Here is a 19863-nt window from a genome sequence, read left to right as displayed (position 1 = left end):
AGCAGCAAACCAGACACGACACGACGGAGAGGAGAACGCAGTAAAGTGGCGACTTGTGCTTCGGCTTTTTTTTCCTTCGACCCCTATAAATACGACTGGATGCTTTATCCCCGACCTCACAAGTGAACCAACTTTTACTGTGTCAACGTCTCCGGCGTCGTGTGGTCCGTTTTTGGGCGCAATTTGCGGAAAAAGAAGAGAATCGATTTGCGCCACAGTTTGGCTAACGCGTGCAATTGTTTCTTGTTTGTGCTGTTGATCACCTTTGGTTGTAAGTTTCTTGGTGAATGAAAAATTTAAAAAAAAAACACAGAATTCCGTTGATTAACGTTTATTAGAAAATTGCCCCTCTCAAGTGTGAGCGGTGTGTGGCTTAAGTCGGCTATTGTAGTGATTATTGTGTGATTGTTTCCAGAACTCTCCACTCCCACCAATAAAAGAAACCATGAAGCCATTCACTTTCGGTGTGTTTGTCGTCGCTGCTGCCCTCTGCGTGGCCAACGTGTTTGCTGCGGACGAGCCTGCGAGCACCAAGGACAGCAAGGATGAGGAGGGTGTCAAGATCTACAAGCGCCTGATTCCGGCCGACGTACTCCGAGGTGGGTCCCATACAAAGACACATACGTACCGTATGATGCTTTTACATAATCCGACACAATAATCCGCGCAATAATGGAGATTTATGGCGATTGAGTGAGTGACGGGGTGTCCACAACGCAACTCCGCCACCATTCATTGAAAGAGCTGCTGTATTTTTTTTCTGTTTCCATGTGAAGAAGCAGCAGGAATTTTTCGCAACAAATAATAGATGATTGCTAGTTAGTAGCAGCAACAGCAGCAGCACACCCATTCGCAACAAGTTAGTACAGAGTCAGTGGTTCCCACAAATGAGATCCCTGCGATCCCTCTCCTCAATTGGTGGGTGGTGTGCTATCTTCTGTTAGCAATTACATTTGCTTGATATATTATTTAAAGTTTGCATCGCAAAAATCAGGGAAAAACATTTTATTGAACGATTTGGTTTTGTGATCCAAAACAGACTTTATGATTTTAAGTTTTATTTTTTTTTTCTCAAATATAGCTTTTTTTGAGTTTTTGTTACTTTTGCATGTTACTTTTTAAAAGTAAATCAAGCAATGTGCATTTGAGGACAAGAATAATTTAAGAAAGCTGAACCAACATACAAAGTTCCATTTTTCAACATTTACACGAAGTAACACAACTTGAAATTTACAAGTTGACGTCAGTAAATAATTCAGTTTCGTCAAGGTATGATAGATCTGGGCTCCATGAACATGCTCCAATCGTCAAAATTGAATTTTAGTGAATTTTCTGCCATTAAATAAAATTGTAAATTTCGGATATAAAAAGTATGAAATCATCTTAAGCAATCATGTGCACCCACGTTTATCTGTGAGGGTAGCAAAAATAAGGGGTGAATCTTGTCTGTTCTAACCAAAACCAGTCAGTCTATCAAAATATTGCACAAAATCATAGCTTATCAGCTGTTTCAACTCGCCCCAGTTGACGGTATTATAAAAGCACTCCGATTAATAGGCACAGATCGGCAATGCTCCTGCAAGGATTTATAGAGTTCGCCAATTATCAAAAAAAAAACTGAAAAACGTGACAGTTAAAAAAATATTTCAAATCGTAATTTCGATTACTTATGGTTTAGTTTTCTCTACAATGTTTAATAATATTTGTTAAATTTGTCGTGAAAATTTTTGTCCTAAATTCAAAAAAAAATCTCTTTAAAACTTATATTTTCGTAAAAATCTTGCAAGAATTCGTACGCACCTCCCAAGAAAATGGGTCAACAGCTTTACGAACAGCAGAACAATGGATAGGGGCGATTTATTTGGCTTTTCTTCACCCTCTCTGGTTAGCTTTCGCTACAGCTGCTGTCCATTGAAAAAATTTCTTCACGTATTTCTTACCAAGTGCGTATACTACTTAGGGACCATCCGTAAACCACGTAGACACTTTTTTAAAATCTTAAAATTTCATTTAGCTTTTTAACATTCTAGGCTAAATATGATAATATGTAGGGGAACTATACCCAGTACTTTGATCATGAATTAAAGCATTCATACTTTGTTTTTGACTGTTCCAAACTAATAAATAGCTCAAATAAAAGTGAGCAAACAACTCCCCATTGTTGATACATCTGAAAATGATAATTTTATAGCGGAAAACAGCAAAAGTGATGAGAATTGGTCGAACGGCTTAGAGTGATTAAAATGGGTATATTTCCCCTACATCATTGTTCAAAAATTCGTTTGATGTGATATTTTTGTAGAAATATGGTCAAATATTTAATATTTGTTTGTGGAATTTAGACATAAAAAAATCAAATTATTCGCTCTACAGCATTGCCTTGGCGTTCTCGATTGCGAGATTCCTACTCGAAACTAGGTGTCCGAAGGCTTGATTGTTGAGGCAATTGCAAACCTCTTTTTACACCTTAGCTTCCATCCACCCCGGGATTCGAACTGACGACCTTTGGATTGTTAGTCCAACTGCCTACCAGCGACTCCACCGAGGCAGGACCCAGGGAGACGACTCCTACACCTGGACTGAGCTAACGACCTAACCTTTTTTTTAGGTTAGTCCGGGGCCAACGTTTACTTCCCGTCCGACGGAAGGCGTGATCAGACAAATCTCGTCTCGAAATTTGCCACCGGGACCTTCTGGGATTGAACCCAGGCCGACTGGGTGAGAGGCAATCACGCTTACCCCTACACCACGGTCCCGGCTGGAATTTAGACATATCTGGAGTTTTTTTTGAAAAGGTCCAATAAACCAAATTTCCAGTTTTTGCTTTTTGGGTGTTTTTGAAACCGCCTTGAGTCAGGGGTATTAAAAAACACCCAAAAAGCAAAAACTGAAAATTTGGTTTATTGGTCCTTTTTAAAAAAAACTCCAGATATGCAGGGCAAATAGTATTGACGGACCAAGAAGCAAACTAATTTCAAAAATTCAACGACAAACAAACAAACAGTTTGGTAACCACTGGTAAAGGGCAGAGGAAAAGCACCTATAGCGTACTTTAAAAGTGTGCTATTTTTTCCGTTGTTCTATCAACCTCTTGGTGCTCGTCTTCTTCCGTTGCTGCTGCTGCCATTTCGTCTCGTAAGAAGACGCCAATTTACGAGTTGCAATTACTTAATTCAGTGTGTTTCCCTCCATTTCATGCAATCAGTCATGCACGTCAAAGTTGGTCACCGCGCGCAGCAAAAGCACAGGCAAGGGATGTTTTAGCGCGTTGTACTAAGAAGAAACGCTGCTACTAGTATAGCCTTTGCAGACCAGACCAGACTATGTGCGCATGAGTTAGTGGGTTTTATGAGCTATGTGTGTGTGTAGAGAGGGACAAACCTACCACCGATCGCGCTACTCTGAATTATCAAATCCGTCGTGACACGAGGGGGGACAACACGAGCCAACCAACAGCAAAAAAAGCAGTTTCCAATCACAGGTGCACCTTGTCTTAGATCTTGGAGCCGCGATTTCCATAGCGAATGTGTGTGGCTTTGCAAACCGGTTGCATGCTTTTCTAGATCTTTCCATTAATTAAGGTTGAGAAACACAAAGTGCTCCATATAAATCGAGCATGGGTTTCAATTTGATACGACTAGTCGCTCGCACCCATTAATTCCCTTTTTTTGATCGATGCCGTTGAGAATAGATTAGGACGATGATGCAGCACGAAACGTGTCCTTGTTCTAGTAACAAAACGCTGATTCAAACGTATTTCCCGTCTTGGGGTACCGTTAAGTCCAAAAACTCGTTTTGACAAAGGTGCTAATTTGTATTTCACACAACACTCTCAGCTACGTAGATAAACAACTTACAAGATGACATCAGTAAGGTTTCAGATAAATTTTCACTGCGTGTTTTTTTTTATTTGGACGTCACTTGATGCTTGGCGGTAAACATTTCCCAAGAAATGTTTATTAGTTTTTTTTTTTTTTTGGCTTCTGATTACATTGGTTTCCTATTTCCTGCCCGGTTAGTCATAAAGTCATACAGGACAACAGAAAAAGACATATAATAGTGAAAACGAGAGAGCCGTCTTGACATTGAACAAAGAAAAACAAACCTTCCACTTTAAGGACCCACAGGTCTTGTGTGGTCTCTATTGCAAGGTTTCTGCTCGAACCTAGAAGTCTGAAGGCTTGATTGGGGAGAGCATCTAAACTTCTATTTTCTTTTTCTGGGTTCGATTCCCATCCCAACTTGCAGCTATTTATTTAATTTTTAAGAACAGATCTCGAGTCTGAATTTTTCGAAGAGTTAATAATTCAGACGAAAACCATTTCCAGATATTTGGTGTGACTTTTTTTATGTAAGGATTGAGATTAGTTTTTTTCCCAAGGTGGATTGAGTTAGTTTTTTTTTTCTAATCAGGTGGATCTTCACACAGAATATTTTTTGAACTCTTAATTATATCACATATAAGTTTGAGGTTAGGATAAAGAAGTTACAATTTATTATAATTAATTTGAAAAAGATTTGAAACTTGAAAGACTTAGCATCAAACCCAAATGCCCTATTGAAAAAAAGAAAAAAAAATCTGCTCTTAGTACAACATTAATAATCCGTAAATGCAGCAAATTTTATAGTTAGAAAATATTTTCAATGAGCTATCCATATTTCTTCCTTGAGTCATGAAATAACACTACTTGACATGTTTGAAGTTGACGTCAATAAACGCTTCAGAATTTGTCAAGGTATGATAGATTTGGGCTCCCCGAACACGCTCCAATCGATAGAAATGAATTTTAAGTGAATTTTCTTGGAATTTCCTGCGAAATAATAAAGCTGTAAATTTTGGGACAAAGGATATGTTTCCTTGCTAAGAAGCCAGGCACCTCCCAGGTGTCTTTCTGGAAAAGAGAAACTCAATGGACGCTTGGTTCCTTAGATAGATTTCAATGCATTTGCACCTGAAATAATCAACTTTCGCAGGAAATTCACTAATATTGTATTCGATTGGAGCATGTTCAGTAGCCTGTCCCATTTTGAGGTCATGTCGAGGAATTTCAGGTGCTCACTTCTTAAATGATAGATTATGATGTTAGGAACAATGTTTTCTTAGACAAGAAAAAATAATAAAATACTTTCTCGCACCCCCTAGTCGATTTACTGAAAAAAGTCACTTTTTTGAACAAATTTTCTAAAATCGCTTGGAATCAATACAAAAACTGTTTCGATCAGGTGTGTATTATCTTCAAACGATAGGTTTTTGTCCATAGATTAAGATGCACTATCAATATTGGACCAAAATTTAAGTTTTTGGACTCTCCCAGGCGGATTTGTGTCGAAAAAATCGCATTTTTTCGAAACTTTTTTCAGAAATGTTCATTTAATTTAGGGTAGCCTATTTTTCCCAGTAAAACCAATACATGCAGCTTGTAGGAAATTTCATGGCGAACATTTTTCCCTCTGAGAAAATGCAATTTCGACACTCCAGAGCCGAGATATTTGAGTTTTAGTGAGGAAAAAAGTGCCAATTTTCAAAATTTCTCAGAATTCAGAAGCAAGGCCTACTAATTACACGATGTAGCAAGCATATGTCTCAAAGGTCAAGGTATGCTTTTTTATAGTAATTTTGGCGGCTGAATCCAAATCTGAAATCAAATTTCGTGTAAACAGTGATGTTTTGGAGCTACACCCTTTTGGAATGTTATTTGCGTGTTTAAGAGGCAGTTTTTGTAAATATTACTCGGTTTGTTCTAGAGGTCGTATCGAGGTGCTCCGATTTGGATGAAACTTTCAGCGTTTGTTTGTCTATACATGAGATGAACTCATGCGAAATATGAGCCCTCGACGACAAAGGGAAGTGGGGTAAAACGGGCATTGAAGTTTGAGATCCAAAAACATAAAAAATCTTAAAATTGCTCGCATTTTAGTAAAACTTCATCATTTCAAAACACTCTTAGATGCATTCGAAAGGTCTTTAGAAGCACTTCAAAATGAGCCATAGACATCCAGGATTAGTTTAACTTTTTCTCATAGCTTTTGCAAATTACTGTTAAAAATGGATTTTTTTAAAACCTCAATATCTTTTTGCAACAGCCTCCAACACCCATACTCTTTTAGTTCAAAAGTTAGGGAATTTCATGGACTATAATCCTACGGTAATAACTTTTTGGCCAATCGCAGTTTTTCTCATAGTTTTTCGATTTTTCTATAACAAACATTTTACAACGTTAGTTATTGTCCCTACAGCATCCATAGCGGCACTTTTTAGTCTCAATTTTGTCATATTCGAAATCCTTGGAAACTTCAAACTTCAATGCCCGTTTTACCCCACTTCCCTCATCTCATCTCATCTCATCCAAATCGGAGCACCTCGATACGACCTCTAGAACAAACCGACTAATATTTACAAAAACTGCCTCTTAAACACGCAAATAACATTCCAAAAGGGTGTAGCTCCAAAACATCACTGTTTACACGAAATTTGATTTCAGATTTGGATTCAGCCGCCAAAATTACTATAAAAAAGCATACCTTGACCTTTGAGACATATGCTTGCTACATCGTGTAATTAGTAGGCCTTGCTTCTGAATTCTGAGAAATTTTGAAAATTGGCACTTTTTTCCTCACTAAAACTCAAATATCTCGGCTCTGGAGTGTCGAAATTGCATTTTCTCAGAGGGAAAAATGTTCGCCATGAAATTTCCTACAAGCTGCATGTATTGGTTTTACTGGGAAAAATAGGCTACCCTAAATTAAATGAACATTTCTGAAAAAAGTTTCGAAAAAATGCGATTTTTTCGACACAAATCCGCCTGGGAGAGTCCAAAAACTTAAATTTTGGTCCAATATTGATAGTGCATCTTAATCTATGGACAAAAACCTATCGTTTGAAGATAATACACACCTGATCGAAACAGTTTTTGTATTGATTCCAAGCGATTTTAGAAAATTTGTTCAAAAAAGTGACTTTTTTCAGTAAATCGACTAGGGGGTGCGAGAAAGTATTTTATTATTTTTTCTTGTCTAAGAAAACATTGTTCCTAACATCATAATCTATCATTTAAGAAGTGAGCACCTGAAATTCCTCGACATGACCTCAAAATGGGACAGGCTAATGTTCAGTGAGCCCAAATCTATCATACCTTGACAAATTCTGAAGTGTTTGCTGTCAAAAACTTCATAAATGACGAGTTTTGCAATCATATTTATTCAGTCTTTTTTTATTATTTTCAAATATCTTGAACTCGTATCTGTTTCGAAAGTTTTATACTTGCAAAAAAAGTATCTTCATTTACGGAAAAAATGATTTACGGAAAATTAAATGTCCAAACTTATCTACATAAACCATCTGAAAAAAATGCCCTAAAGTGACCCATCCCAACTCATTTCAAGCTGTGTAGTCCAGCAGCCAACCGGGACGAATGCAGCCCGCCACGCGGAACACTTTGCCATTCTCGGAACCGTGATTTAAAATAACCATAACCATGCTTCCTAAGTCAACCCAACTTCAATAATTAATTTGTTCCCCCGCAGCAGCATAACGACACCGGAAGGGGTTGGCATCAGCTTTTTTTTTCGCTCTTTTGTGAACTGTTGCGGACAGATTCATCAAACATGGTGTGCAATAAGTGCAAGCGTGTCCCATAACAACGCATAAAAAGAGATTTTTATTTTATTTATTTTTATTTTTATTTACTAAATTTGACAACAAACCAAATAAATAATCCTCGAAAAAAATACTACGTCATCTGTGGATGGCACCAACGTCACATGTTAAACACTTTTAAACGTACAATTTATACATTGCAAATGGGACAACATTTCAATATCGACGGACTAACAAGCGGATGAAAAGCTTTTTTCCTCACTCTCTTTGCTGTATTTTCTATGCGCAAATATTTTTCAACTCGCTGGCCGGACCCCGTTGATGTCATAGCGATTCATCATGCATATCGGGACCGTTTGATGAACTTGACCGTCGTATCGTATCGGCTAATGGTATACTTTTATCTGCAGAGCACGTTTCTGCATAAAACTGAACCAGCTAAACGGTGGGCGAAATTCAAGTTCAATGCTTTGGAGAGTATTTTTGAACGAACTTTGAATCAGTTAGGAAAGAATTATCAAACGAGATTTTAAGTTAAAAGTAATTTATAAAAAAAAAACTATCATGCGTCTCCATTAAATTGTCTGAAAGTTTTATGGAGACGCATGGTTTATCAGCCGTTTACGACTTCTGTGTACATTTGTTTACATTATTTAACTATTTATTGATTAAAGTAATTTACTATTAAAATCTTCATTCAAATTGTTATACAAAGCGCATCACGAACGATTACGTATTAAAATCAATTTTATTTGAATGTCTTAGAAAGAGATTCATTGCCTGGGCACGAGATCAGAATAACTTAATATCCAATTTAAACCACAAATGACTCAGCAAAGAGTTAACATTATGGGTTAGTAGAGGATGCCTGATGCAATCTTGCAAATTCATGCTTTAAAATCTGGTAAATCCCAAAAACGTGATTTTCGTGCCAACGCAAACTGTCGCCAAATAAAGCCCCCCAGATCGGTCCATCGCCAGACACTGCGTGGGGAAATCCGCCCCTATAGTTACCGGTTTCCAACCATTGCAGTGCGCTCCGCTGACCATTCGGAGGAGAACGGCACGACAACCATCATCAGCTACCGCCCCGGCATCATCGCTCAAGGTTACTTTGGAACGGTTTAGTTAATCTGTGGGCTCCAATCGGTGCTGAATTAATTACCATTGGTAATAAAAGCAATTGTTTTGCTTTCAAATCAAGTTCACTCAAAGTCATGCTCGTCATATCGGGATTGGAAGGGGGGTTTAAAACCGGAAAAGTACCGCCTAATGAGTAGCACCAAGTGAGTCACCAGCCGGCTTAGCTTCTTCGTCGTGAGCAAAGTTTTCCTGACTATTCTATGGCTGACCTTTTACGAAGTTACGTTCACAAGCTGCAACAGTTGTAAAACACTTCAGGCAGGGGAATCCGCACAAGTAATCATAAACAGATGAAAGGGAAAACTTAACGCTTCAATTCAAATCAAAGTGATGGTAAAAGGCGGTAAATTATCGCGTCACGATTCTCGGCATTTGCAGTTGAATGTGCAGAATTGCGCACAGCTCGCCGCAGAACAATGCACTGTTCTGAGATGCATAGGCAAACTTAAATACTGAGCAAACAAACTTAGCTAGTCTATAGACATTGCAAAAGAGTAAGAGTCAAATTAACTTAATTAGTTAGACACATTAGCATGTTGTGAGAGAATTCACTGCCCAGCAGATATTACAGTATCGCTTGGTCTCAAGCTTCTGTATTGCTCAACAATGTGTGCATGATTGGTGGTGTCCATATAGCTGACACGAAGGTTACTTATGGAATCTGGAATTATGTATGACCATCAATCCAACCGTGAAATTGTTGTCTTGTGGATGACAAATTGCAACAATTGTATGATAAAAAAGTGGCAGCCTTTCGGATAAAGAACTTTTTAACAAACCGGCCTTTAGGCTTGGAAGTCTTTCACGGTCGTGGCATGTTTTTGACAACGCAGGTTGATTGTAGTAACGCTTCATGGATTTTATATTTACTGGTCGGTGTCGTAATTCTACGTTCCAGTTGATCACAGGCGCTTAATTGGTTCGTGGAGATAATAAAGTAAATCCAATTATAATTTTCAAACTAACACAAACATAAATAATAACACTCTGAACGAAAGCTTTTTTTTAAATAGTTTTCGATTATATTTGATTCACATTGTGATTTAATTCGGTAGTATGATACGATTTCGCCTTACCACTCGTATTTGCATCGAAAATTTCAAAAATATATAAAAGTTTAATCTTTTGAAGATATAGTCCAGACTCGATTATCCGAAGCCTTGATTATCCGTAATTTCGATTATCCGATGGTTTGTATGGAACTTTGGATAATCGAATCATGAACAAAAAATATCGTATTTGTTTATTTTGTTACAGTTAACACAAAATTCGAGTTCTGCGCCTTATTTTAGTCCAATTTGAACAGTTGATTGCCTATTACACTAAAAATATGCATAGTTTCAGTATTTCGGCATCGCCATTTTGGTCGCCACCTAGGATTTAAAAATTCTAAATCACTTTAGAGTAGTTTAGGGTAGAGAGCCTATATGGAGAGGCGAAATGTCACTCTCAGGGTTCCAATCGAACTGTCAAATCGGGGTTCCAATCGAGCAACAAGATCATGCAAGAACAAGGTTGGATTCAATTTAAAATAATTTTGGCAAAAATCGAGACTTATAACAATCAAAAGTATTGTAACACTGTTGTTGATAACAATCTGGTAGTTTTTGTTATGCACAAAGCTTGTTCGGTACAAAAAAAGTGCCAGCACCAAATAAAAACTATAATTTTTTCAACCTTAAATTTGAATGACTTTGGGCGTTCATTTCATTTCCCTATGTAGGTCCCTAGTTCAGGGGTCATACTTGAGCTCGGCAATCAAAAATAAAACAACAAAGAATTTTTTTTTCGTGATTCGATTATCCGAAGTGAAATTTTGCCAAGGCCTTCAGATAATCGAGTCTGGACTGTGGATAGAAATGTAAAAAAATCTGTTTCATTTTTAATAGAAATGTTAAAATAAACCTTACATAATGTATTTTTGTCGGGACCGGTAGTGTAGTGATTGCCTCTCACCCCAGTTGGACTGGGTTCGATCCCAGACGGTCCGGTGGCATTTTTCGAGATCAGATCTGAAAGATCTTTTTGTTTTTCGAAAACTTTACGAGCTAGTATTTGTTCTCCAGGGGTAAAAACTTTGCCTAAGAGTGTAAACAGATTCGCCCACTTTTAATAATGTTACAGTTAAAGAATGTTTAGCTAAAAGTTTCCCGGATCGTACTGAACATTTGCTGGTCGATTTTGCATGCAAAAATAGGCCGATGGCCAAAATTTTAGAACGATCCGTGAAACTTTTTTTCAAAAAGGATCACTCTAATGGCTGCAGCTTAGCATGTAAGCTCGAAAAAACCGCAACTAATCAAGCTCGTGTTTGGGATTCACTTAGGGGATTAAGTCCTTAATTTAACGTTCACAGCCCAAAAATTAATCTACCAGGATGCCAATGCAACCTCAGAAAGTCCCCGATGAATCACCCCTGCATGTCTCGTGCAAACGTTACGTAATATGCAAGCCCACGCGATCGGGACCATACTTTGACCTGTAAATGGCAACAATGAAAGCAACCGGCCGCAGTCCTTTCTTCATTATTTGCACATCTTGTTTTTTTTTTTTTTTTTTTGCATGGTCCACTGCGAAACCAGTTTTTCGCACCTTATTTAATCTTTGTTTCCTCTCGCTTTCATGTACCTACACCCCTTTTTTGTGCAAATATTGCATAATAGCGTGCGTTTTTTCTTCGCCCCAAGCGATCACGAGACCGATCCAACCGATACCAATATACAACAAAACGTGGGCAAACCAGCGCGATCGACATTTACCACGTTGTTGTCCTCTGGTGGATGACAAGCCGTGACTTTATGGCTCGTTCTTTCCAACACTGCGATCGGAAACCGTAATTTACAACCAACCTTTTGCTTGCATTGGCCAATCACTTGATCTATGGGTGGTACCTTGGGCAAGGAAGAGATACACCTCGCTCGTTGACCTACATCTTAAAAGTTGTACGTCCTTTGCGATAAACTGGTGATGTCTAGACGGAACATCGTGCACAGGCTGCATAAAATTATATTTAGTCAAAAAAACTCATGGTCTTTTTAAAGGACATTCAACATAAAAGGTTACTTAAACAGGAAAGGTAGTTTTTAAATCAAGCTTTACATCGTTAAGGTTTTCTAAATTTCAGTTGTACAAATAAGTTTAACAATCAACCGCCAAAATTCTCTGTTGTTTTTTTTTTAATTCATTTACGCCATTTACGCCAACTAATAATCTAACAATTTGCATTAATTTCAGATTTCCCCGGCATGTGCTTCGCTTCAACCCGTTGCGCCACCATTGAACCCGGCAAGTCGTGGGACCTCGCTCCGTTCTGCGGCCGCTCGACCTGTGTTGTATCCGAGAGCAACCCAGCCCAGTAAGTTTCCTCATTTAAGTTGTTGTATTTTTTTTTTTAATATTTCAACTTCAACTAATCGCTCATTACAGACTGCTGGAACTGGTCGAGGACTGCGGACCGCTCCCACTGGCCAACGACAAGTGCAAGCTGGATACGGACAAGACCAACAAGACCGCCCCCTTCCCGTACTGCTGCCCCAAGTTCACCTGCGAGCCAGGAGTCAAGCTGGAGTACCCGGAAATTAAGCCCTCGGATGCTTCGGAGGAAAAGAAGAACTAAATGATCTGATAAACAAAACTAAAGCTAATTTTCCCTACACACAGCATGAGAAGAACAACAAGATAGAAACCAACAAGACCTTAAAGATGCATTCCGGTGTACTTTTTGCCCTTTTTTATGTACAGATGTGAACCGTAATCTTGTAACATCGTAAGGCTAAGCTAAAATAACGGAGAAAATATGTGTATTATCGAACAAGAAACACACCATATACCTATTAGTCAAGTATGTGATATTAGAAATATGTATTTATCTGAAAAAGTACTAACTTTTGAGCTCGTCCTTCTCGACAACGTTCCGTGTTTTATGGTTGAAAATTCTCAAATTCATAATGTGTTGACCCATATTAAAAATATACTCGTTTCTATTTCATTCAGTGTAAGCAATACTTAATTTTGTTTGATCAGTTCGAATTATGCAGATTTTGAAAAAATAAAGTTCTTAGTTTTTTCAGTAAACACAAAGTTTCTACAATTGATACAACCCCTTCTGTCCACCAGTTCTTCAATGCTTCAAATGTCTTCCTCGTGAAATTTCAATTTCGATCAATTCGATCGTTTTCCGCTGTTCCGTGGTTCACACTCATTGCAGTTTACAAAGAATCAGTCATATTTGTTCAATTAAACGGTATTTTTCATCCTTGAACGTATTTACACAGACTGTCTGTGATATTTAGTAGGGTGGTTCGACATGATCGATTTTTCAGAACGGCATTTTACGGTTCCATTTGGGCTCTCAAAAAACCCACTGGGTTTTGAACCGGTCTTCCGCAAAGCGATTCAAATTTGTATAGGAAACCCCTCTTTGTATATTTAGATTTTATTTTATTTTCGCTTTTCACTAAATTTAAAAACTAACACCGTAGAAGTATAGTCCTGAAAGTCCTTTGAATTTACCAGAAGAAAGTTCAGTCCTACCTTGCTTCTGGAAAAATATACAGAGTTTTTTATAAAAAGGCATTTCAAAAAAAAAAAAAGCCGTGAAGGAGCAGTTTATGCAACAAGTTGCAAAAAGAAGGTTTTTTCAGCACGAGTCATACATTTAGCCAACGAGGTTCACCGTGTTCCATACAACATTTTTTGCAATTACAAAAAAAATGAACATGAACGAATCAATCCTGTTCCCTACATCGCTGTCGCGCTCCAAAATGAAGGCCACGATGTTACTGCCCAACGAAACATCCATCCGTAACCTGCTCAGCCTGGGGTCTTCGGACGTGACCGGTGGCGTACCGTAAGAATCAGTACAGCTTGGACGCCGAATTTGCCAACCATAAGCAGATGCGTTAAATACAAAAAAAAATCGAAAACATACTGTTTTAATATTAAAATATTGAAATAAAATCCTTCACAACTCTCGAAAATCAACACTGTAATGTTAAATGTTATTTACTCTTGGCAAAACAAGTTTCTTCTTATAGTAAAAGTAAAAATCCTTTTACCTATAAACCGATTTTGTTCCAGAAATGCATGGTGGTATCAAAAACATTCCAACTTTTAAATTAATTTTTTTTTAACTTTCTACGAATATTTACCAACGTGAACTTTCAATCCAATGAACGATGTTTTTAAATTTACAGTATTTTTTCTTTGTGTGTGTGATAAATAGTTATCGTTCATTAAATTGTAGTCTACAATTTAATGAACGATAACTATCGTAGATTTGTAAAAGAAAATTTGTAGAAGAAAAAATCAACCCTTCGACTATGTCAAGATAAGTGTAACAATTCGGGAAATATATAGTCCGCAAGCTCATCAAAATCAAACCATCCACATTAACGACCCCCGGGTCTTTTTTGTGGTCTCTATTGCAAGTCTCTGCTCGAACCTAGGAGTCCGAAGGCTTGAATGGGGAGAGCACCCAAACCTCTTTCTACTCCAAGGATCCTTTCCACTCCCAGTGTTTGATGAACTGACGACCTTCGGATTGCGAGTCCAACCGCCGCCAGCGATTCCACCGGAGTAGGCTTGGTTTGGTGTGTTGTTTGTACTTATGGCATGGAGACGACTCCTACACCTGGAATGACTTAACGGCCTAACAACCAAGGCCGGTACCGACATTTTACTTCCTCATCCGATGGAAGGTTGCAGCAGATGGGAATCGAACCCTGAATCATCCGCTTACAAAGCGGACAGCTTAACCATTCGGCCACGCACCGCAAGCTCGTGTGAGCTTTAAATTTGGCCTGGCATTTAAAAGCTTTGAACACCCCTGTTCTAGCAGGATGATGGCATAGTTCTAGTAAGAATATTTTTGCTCTGCTAGAATTCTGTAAGAATCCTGTTAGAACGCCGTGATAACGACGGGCCATCCTAGTCACGACGTTCTAGCAGGATTCTAGTAGAGTTCTTACAGAGCTGGATATTTTAAAAGCATTCTAGCTGGGATGTTCCATCGTTCTAGCATTCTGGCAGAACTAACTCTGCTAGAATATTTCATGACTGGGATGATGTGGAATATTTATTGTCACTCTGGCACTAAACCGAAACGACCGATTTTCTCTCTCGCCGCACTTTTTCTCTCCGCTTTTTTCTGTCAAGCTTAATTTGGTATTATTCGATCAGTGTGTAAGCCAAGTCTGTAGTGATTCCTCCATCTTGTTTTGATTGACGAAAATTTATGTCGGTGGTTTTTAGTAGGGACCTACATAGGGAAATGAAATGTTCTGGGAGAAATTTCAAACACTCAAAGTCATGCAAATTTAAGGTTGAAAAACTTGTAGTTTTTCTTTGGTGCTGGCACTTTTCTTGTACCGAACAAGCACAAACATAACAAAAACTATCAGATTATTATCAACAACAGTTTTACAATACTTTTGATTGTTATAAGTCTCGTTTTTTTGCCAAAATGATTTTAAATTGATTCCGACCTTGTTCTTACATGACCTTGTTGCTCGATTGGAACCCCGATTTGACAGTTCGATTGGAACCCTGAGAGTGACATTTCGCCTCTCCATATAGGCTCTCTAGTTTTTAGCTTTAATAAAAAAAAAAACAAAATGAAATATGTACTATTTTTTACTTGTATAAATGGCCCCACCATCATCTTCCAAAACCTCCGACGGCAACACGCAAGCACTGATATTATTTAGTCAGACAGAAAATGCGGCGAGAGTGGAAATCGCTCGTTTCGGTTTGGTGCCAGAGTGACAAAATGTTTTTTCATTGACGTTTAACCTCGCGTTCAACACATCTCGTTGCACTCAGAATTAGAGTTGATCAGTTAGCGGAGCGTATAGTGTTAGATAAGTCACCGCGAAAATTCAATTTATTTCCGAAACTGTTGGGATCTAGCAAGCTGTGGAGTTGGACCGAACGCAGTTAACCTTATTAAATATTGTAAATATACACGTTGTAAATATACACGTACATACGTACGCGGAATCGGTTGTTGCGTTTGAAACGGAATACGTAAACGATTCGAATTGAATTCAGTTTCAGAATTCCGATTGAGTTGACTGGGTAGATGAATAAACCATTCTGTATCTGAACTTCAGTCGCCTAGTTATTTCGCTCTTCGACAGAAACCACAATACTGACTTTTCGATCGCAAACTCAATCTAAAAAAATCTTCTTCTTTTTCTCGCGTGAATCGGCTAATACCAACGTATATCAGCCTAGCATGTTCCCTAAGTAACTTATCTATTTTACTTTACTTAGATGTTCTAAATTAAGTGATTGTAGATAGCCCATGACTTCAGCACGTTCGACAACACAACACGCAGAAAAATAAGGCATATTTGAATCAACAAAACGTTTTGTTGATTTAAAAATCAAGATTTTTGTTGAATCAATACTAAACGTCAAAGCAACTTTTTCAAAACAAAAAAAGATTTTTGTCGAATTGAGAAAATCAAGGTTTGTTCCAACGCAAAATCAGCGTTGATTATATTCAACAAAAATTTTGTTGAATCAAACCTCGTACAGGCTGATTCTACAAAATATTTTTCTGCGTGATTCAATGTCGAACCAACGGGGTTCCACTATTCCTTCGAAAACATGCATCACCCCTCGACAACACCGCGCCCGTTGTTTGGGTTCGAAATCTCCCGATCGGCAATGTTTTTGACAGTGCCGAATTTTAACTGTCAAGTCGGACGAACACAAAATTTTAATTTTTATTTCGTGAGCCTCGTTTTCTATGTTGATGGGTTAAATTTAGCTGAAAATTGTGATTTAAAAGAAGAGCAAGTTGCAAAATTTAGCTCCTGACATCATACCCATTTTATCAAGTTTTTACGAGACCGGCAACTGACCAATCCTATAGGTATACATTACATAACCCGTGTACACAGCGCAATGGGAAGCGGCAAATCAAAGGTGAGTTGGAAGAAGAACTTGGAAGTGCCAAAAACTGATTAACCGGGATCGGGTTTGGTAATTGCAGGAACCTCCGGTGTCGGGTCGCAAGGGGGATGTGGACTTTACGCGCTACAAGGCGCGGGTGGACTGCGTTAAGATCCAGGGGCTAGGCAGAACCCACGATGACTACGTGCAGCGAGCCACCCGAGATTTGTTCAAGGCGACCAATTTCCAGGATGTTATCGTTGAAACGACCAAGTGGGTGGTTGCCTTTCAGAGTTGTTAAACAGAGTAATTAATGTTGATGCTTTCAGCGTAAAAGACAACCTCATGCAGCTGGGAATTTTTAAGAATCTTAAGATACACATTGACGTTAGCAAAGGACCACAGGCCACCAAGAACGGCTACGAAGTGTCATTTGAGGGCGTTGAACTGTCCCGTCTGACTGGCAGTATCGGGACCGAGCTGGGTCAAAACGATGGAGCAGCGACTGCGGGTATTTTGGTTTGATTTTGCCACTTGTGGCGAGTCTGTAATGTTAATCTTTCCTCGTAGAACTCACATCGCCCAACATTTTTGGACGGGGAGAGCGACTTAGCTTAAACTATAGCTACAGCTACGTGCGAAGCAGTGTACTTAATCTTCGCTTAACGAAACCGTATTACCACACTGTGCTGGGAGATTACGCCCCAGAGTGAGTAGAAAGTGTAAGTGAGGGATCTTTTGAGTTCTAAACGTGTGTTATTTTCAGAACATCGATAGGCATTTTTAAGCATTCATCGCCAGCGCCAGCGTCTAAATTCCGCACCGACGAGACCGGGGTGCTGCTGGACTTTTCCTTCACGCTACCTTTTGGTCTGAGCAACAGTTTACAGTACGAGATCGGGATGAAGGAAATTTTCGCCATGGACAAGCTAACGCCGTTCTTCGTCCGGGAGAATTGTGGCCCCAAGCTGGCCGGCATCATTCGCTACATCGGAGTGTTTGAGGGCCGGGACAGCAACGTGTTCCCCACGAACGGAGTGTTTGTCAAGACCACCCAGGAACTGATGGGCAGTTCGCTGTCTCAGTTTGGCGTTATGAAAAGCGACGTGCATTGTGAGCTCAACGTGCCATTGTTTGCGGGAATTTCGCTGCAAATGTGCGGACGAGTTGGAATGATACTCAACGATAAACTCAAGGAAGGCATACCCATCAATCAGCTGTTCTTCCCGGGCGGGCCGCAATCGCTGCGTGGCTTTGAGGTGTCCGGTGCTTGTCCTTACCGCGAGGGAGTGGCCGCCGGGTGTCAGGTAGGTTTCGAATAACTGTTGAATCTAGTCCTTGAATTACAAAAAAAATTTTTTGCAGTCTTATTGGACGTCCGGTCTGCACATCTGGAGTCCACTTCCGTTCAGCAGTTACTTTGGAGGATTTGGAAACCTGTTTAGAACGCATTTATTCTACAATTTTGGAACGTGCAATACATTTACAACAGGTAATCCTCACCCCCTATTATAACCTATAGATTATAGACAAAAAAAAAACTAACTTCAAATCGCGTCACCCTTTTCAGACAAACTCCGCAGCACAGCCGGGGTGGGTCTGGCATTTAGAATTGGCCAAAAGGCGCGCATTGAGTTCAACTACTGCCAACCACTGTCATTCGAGCCGAGCGATCGTGTCAAAAAAGGTTTCCAATTTGGCATCGGGTACGAGTTCATCTAGAACAACAACAACAGCAGCAAAAAATCCACGCCGGTTTCCGGAATCAAAAGTGTTTTCGAGTCACAAACAGCAGGACCTTCTGAAAGCCTTAAACTACCAGCTACCTATCAGCAGCATGTTAAACCGATTTAAAGATGGCACAGTTTGGCTTACGATTGCAGAGCTCGGATTGAATCTTAAGCCGTTGATCCTAGAGCTGTTTGGAATAAAGGGCTTCAGTCATTTGTTATACCAACCGTTGAATGTTTGCCTGCATGATGACATTTTGGTTTTGTTCAATCATCTTTTTTATTCAATGGTATTGCGGATTACAAAATTAATCGAGTACCGTAAACTGGGGTGACTTTGATAGCCCGGGGTGACATTGATAGAAATTTGATTTGGCCACTAATTTTGATACATCCAATGTATCAGTCACATTTTTGCATATATGTTCGACAATAAACTATCCCTTAGTGCTTACATACTCAAAATTCTCAAAAATGTTTAGATATTAATTTGACGGGCATTTGAAAAACCTATCAAGTCCCCCAGTTTACGGTACGCACATTAAAATTTTGCCAACTTAAGCTAAGAGCAAATTTATCCGTTCGACGCAATTGTGGACGCAGAATTTTGCGGCTGCGGATTCCGCCAACCGGTTCCAGCACAACTCAATCACACTCACACTTCCGCGCCGAACGTTCACTCGGTTTAACACCAATTATTGTCAAACGAACGTGGTCACCTTTTAGTTTACACAGAGCTCACAATCACTATCAAACGTTTTGTTTAACGTGAAGACTTCCATCATTGTCATGATTTTTCGTTCAAAGATATAAATTTTGCGTCGTTTTCAGTACTTTGACAAAATTCCTTCAACAAGTTGTTTAGAATAGTGCCCTACACATGCTGATTCCTTTTGGGAACGATTATCCCTTTCCTTGTAAAGTTATGGAAAACGTCATTAATCAATGATTGCCAACTAGGACGTCAATGACTGTGCCACAAAATTATATAAATTTTGAAGCACAATTGATTTAGATCAAAAATTCCTTCAATGGCTTCAAGAAGGCAACAACTGGAACATGCTGATTCCTTTTGGTGCTGAAATTCGTTAAATTGAATTTAATACACATTTTTTTATAGTGATGATTAATTTTCTTCGAAAATGATCAACGGCTTCACCTTAACGTGAAGGCTTCCATCATTGTCATGATTTTTCGTTCAAAGATATAAATTTTGCGTCGTTTTCAGTACTTTGACAAAATTCCTTCAACAAGTTGTTTAGAATAGTGCCCTACACATGCTGATTCCTTTTGGGAACGATTATCCCTTTCCTTGTAAAGTTATGGAAAACGTCATTAATCAATGATTGCCAACTAGGACGTCAATGACTGTACCACAAAATTTTATAAATTTTTAAGCACAATTGAATTAGATCACAAATTCTTTAAGTGGCTTCAAGAAGGCAACACCCGGCACATGCTGATTCCTTTTGGTGCTGTAATTCGGTCAAT

The 19863-nt window shown here is 39.0% G+C and overlaps 2 protein-coding genes across 2 annotated transcripts; both read left to right on the top strand.

Moving 5' to 3' along the window:
• Nucleotides 1-109: 109 nt before the first annotated feature.
• On the top strand, nt 110-12814 carry LOC120422748 (uncharacterized). The gene is made up of 4 exons (XM_039586291.2): nt 110-271; nt 416-599; nt 11975-12095; nt 12167-12814. Exons 2-4 carry the CDS (start codon nt 446-448, stop codon nt 12354-12356), a joined length of 465 nt encoding a protein of 154 aa, XP_039442225.1. The 5' UTR covers nt 110-271; nt 416-445; the 3' UTR covers nt 12357-12814.
• Nucleotides 12815-16428: 3614 nt separating this feature from the next.
• On the top strand, nt 16429-18600 carry LOC120422754 (SAM50-like protein CG7639). Its single transcript, XM_039586299.2, has 7 exons — nt 16429-16675; nt 16743-16915; nt 16972-17153; nt 17213-17351; nt 17409-17949; nt 18008-18134; nt 18213-18600. The coding sequence occupies exons 1-7, from the start codon at nt 16655-16657 to the stop codon at nt 18362-18364; spliced, it is 1335 nt and encodes a 444-aa protein (XP_039442233.1). The 5' UTR covers nt 16429-16654; the 3' UTR covers nt 18365-18600.
• The last annotated feature ends 1263 nt before the right edge of the window (nt 18601-19863 follow it).

Source organism: Culex pipiens, chromosome 3 (genome assembly GCF_016801865.2).
Source record: "Culex pipiens pallens isolate TS chromosome 3, TS_CPP_V2, whole genome shotgun sequence".
NCBI lineage: Eukaryota > Metazoa > Arthropoda > Insecta > Diptera > Culicidae > Culex > Culex pipiens.
Note: the sequence above shows the minus strand (reverse complement) of the source record. Positions and strands in the feature narration are given on the sequence as shown.

Bases quoted from the DNA above. Each gene is read 5' to 3' on its own strand.
- LOC120422748 (XM_039586291.2), top strand. From the start codon at position 446: ATGAAGCCATTCACTTTCGGTGTGTTTGTCGTCGCTGCTGCCCTCTGC. The intron at 600-11,974 runs GTGGGTCCCATA...CATTAATTTCAG, and splicing joins TCCGGCCGACGTACTCCGAG to ATTTCCCCGGCATGTGCTTC. The intron at 12,096-12,166 runs GTAAGTTTCCTC...CGCTCATTACAG, and splicing joins TCCGAGAGCAACCCAGCCCA to ACTGCTGGAACTGGTCGAGG.
- LOC120422754 (XM_039586299.2), top strand. From the start codon at position 16,655: ATGGGAAGCGGCAAATCAAAG. The intron at 17,352-17,408 runs GTGAGTAGAAAG...TGTTATTTTCAG, and splicing joins CTGGGAGATTACGCCCCAGA to AACATCGATAGGCATTTTTA. The intron at 18,135-18,212 runs GTAATCCTCACC...CACCCTTTTCAG, and splicing joins GTGCAATACATTTACAACAG to ACAAACTCCGCAGCACAGCC.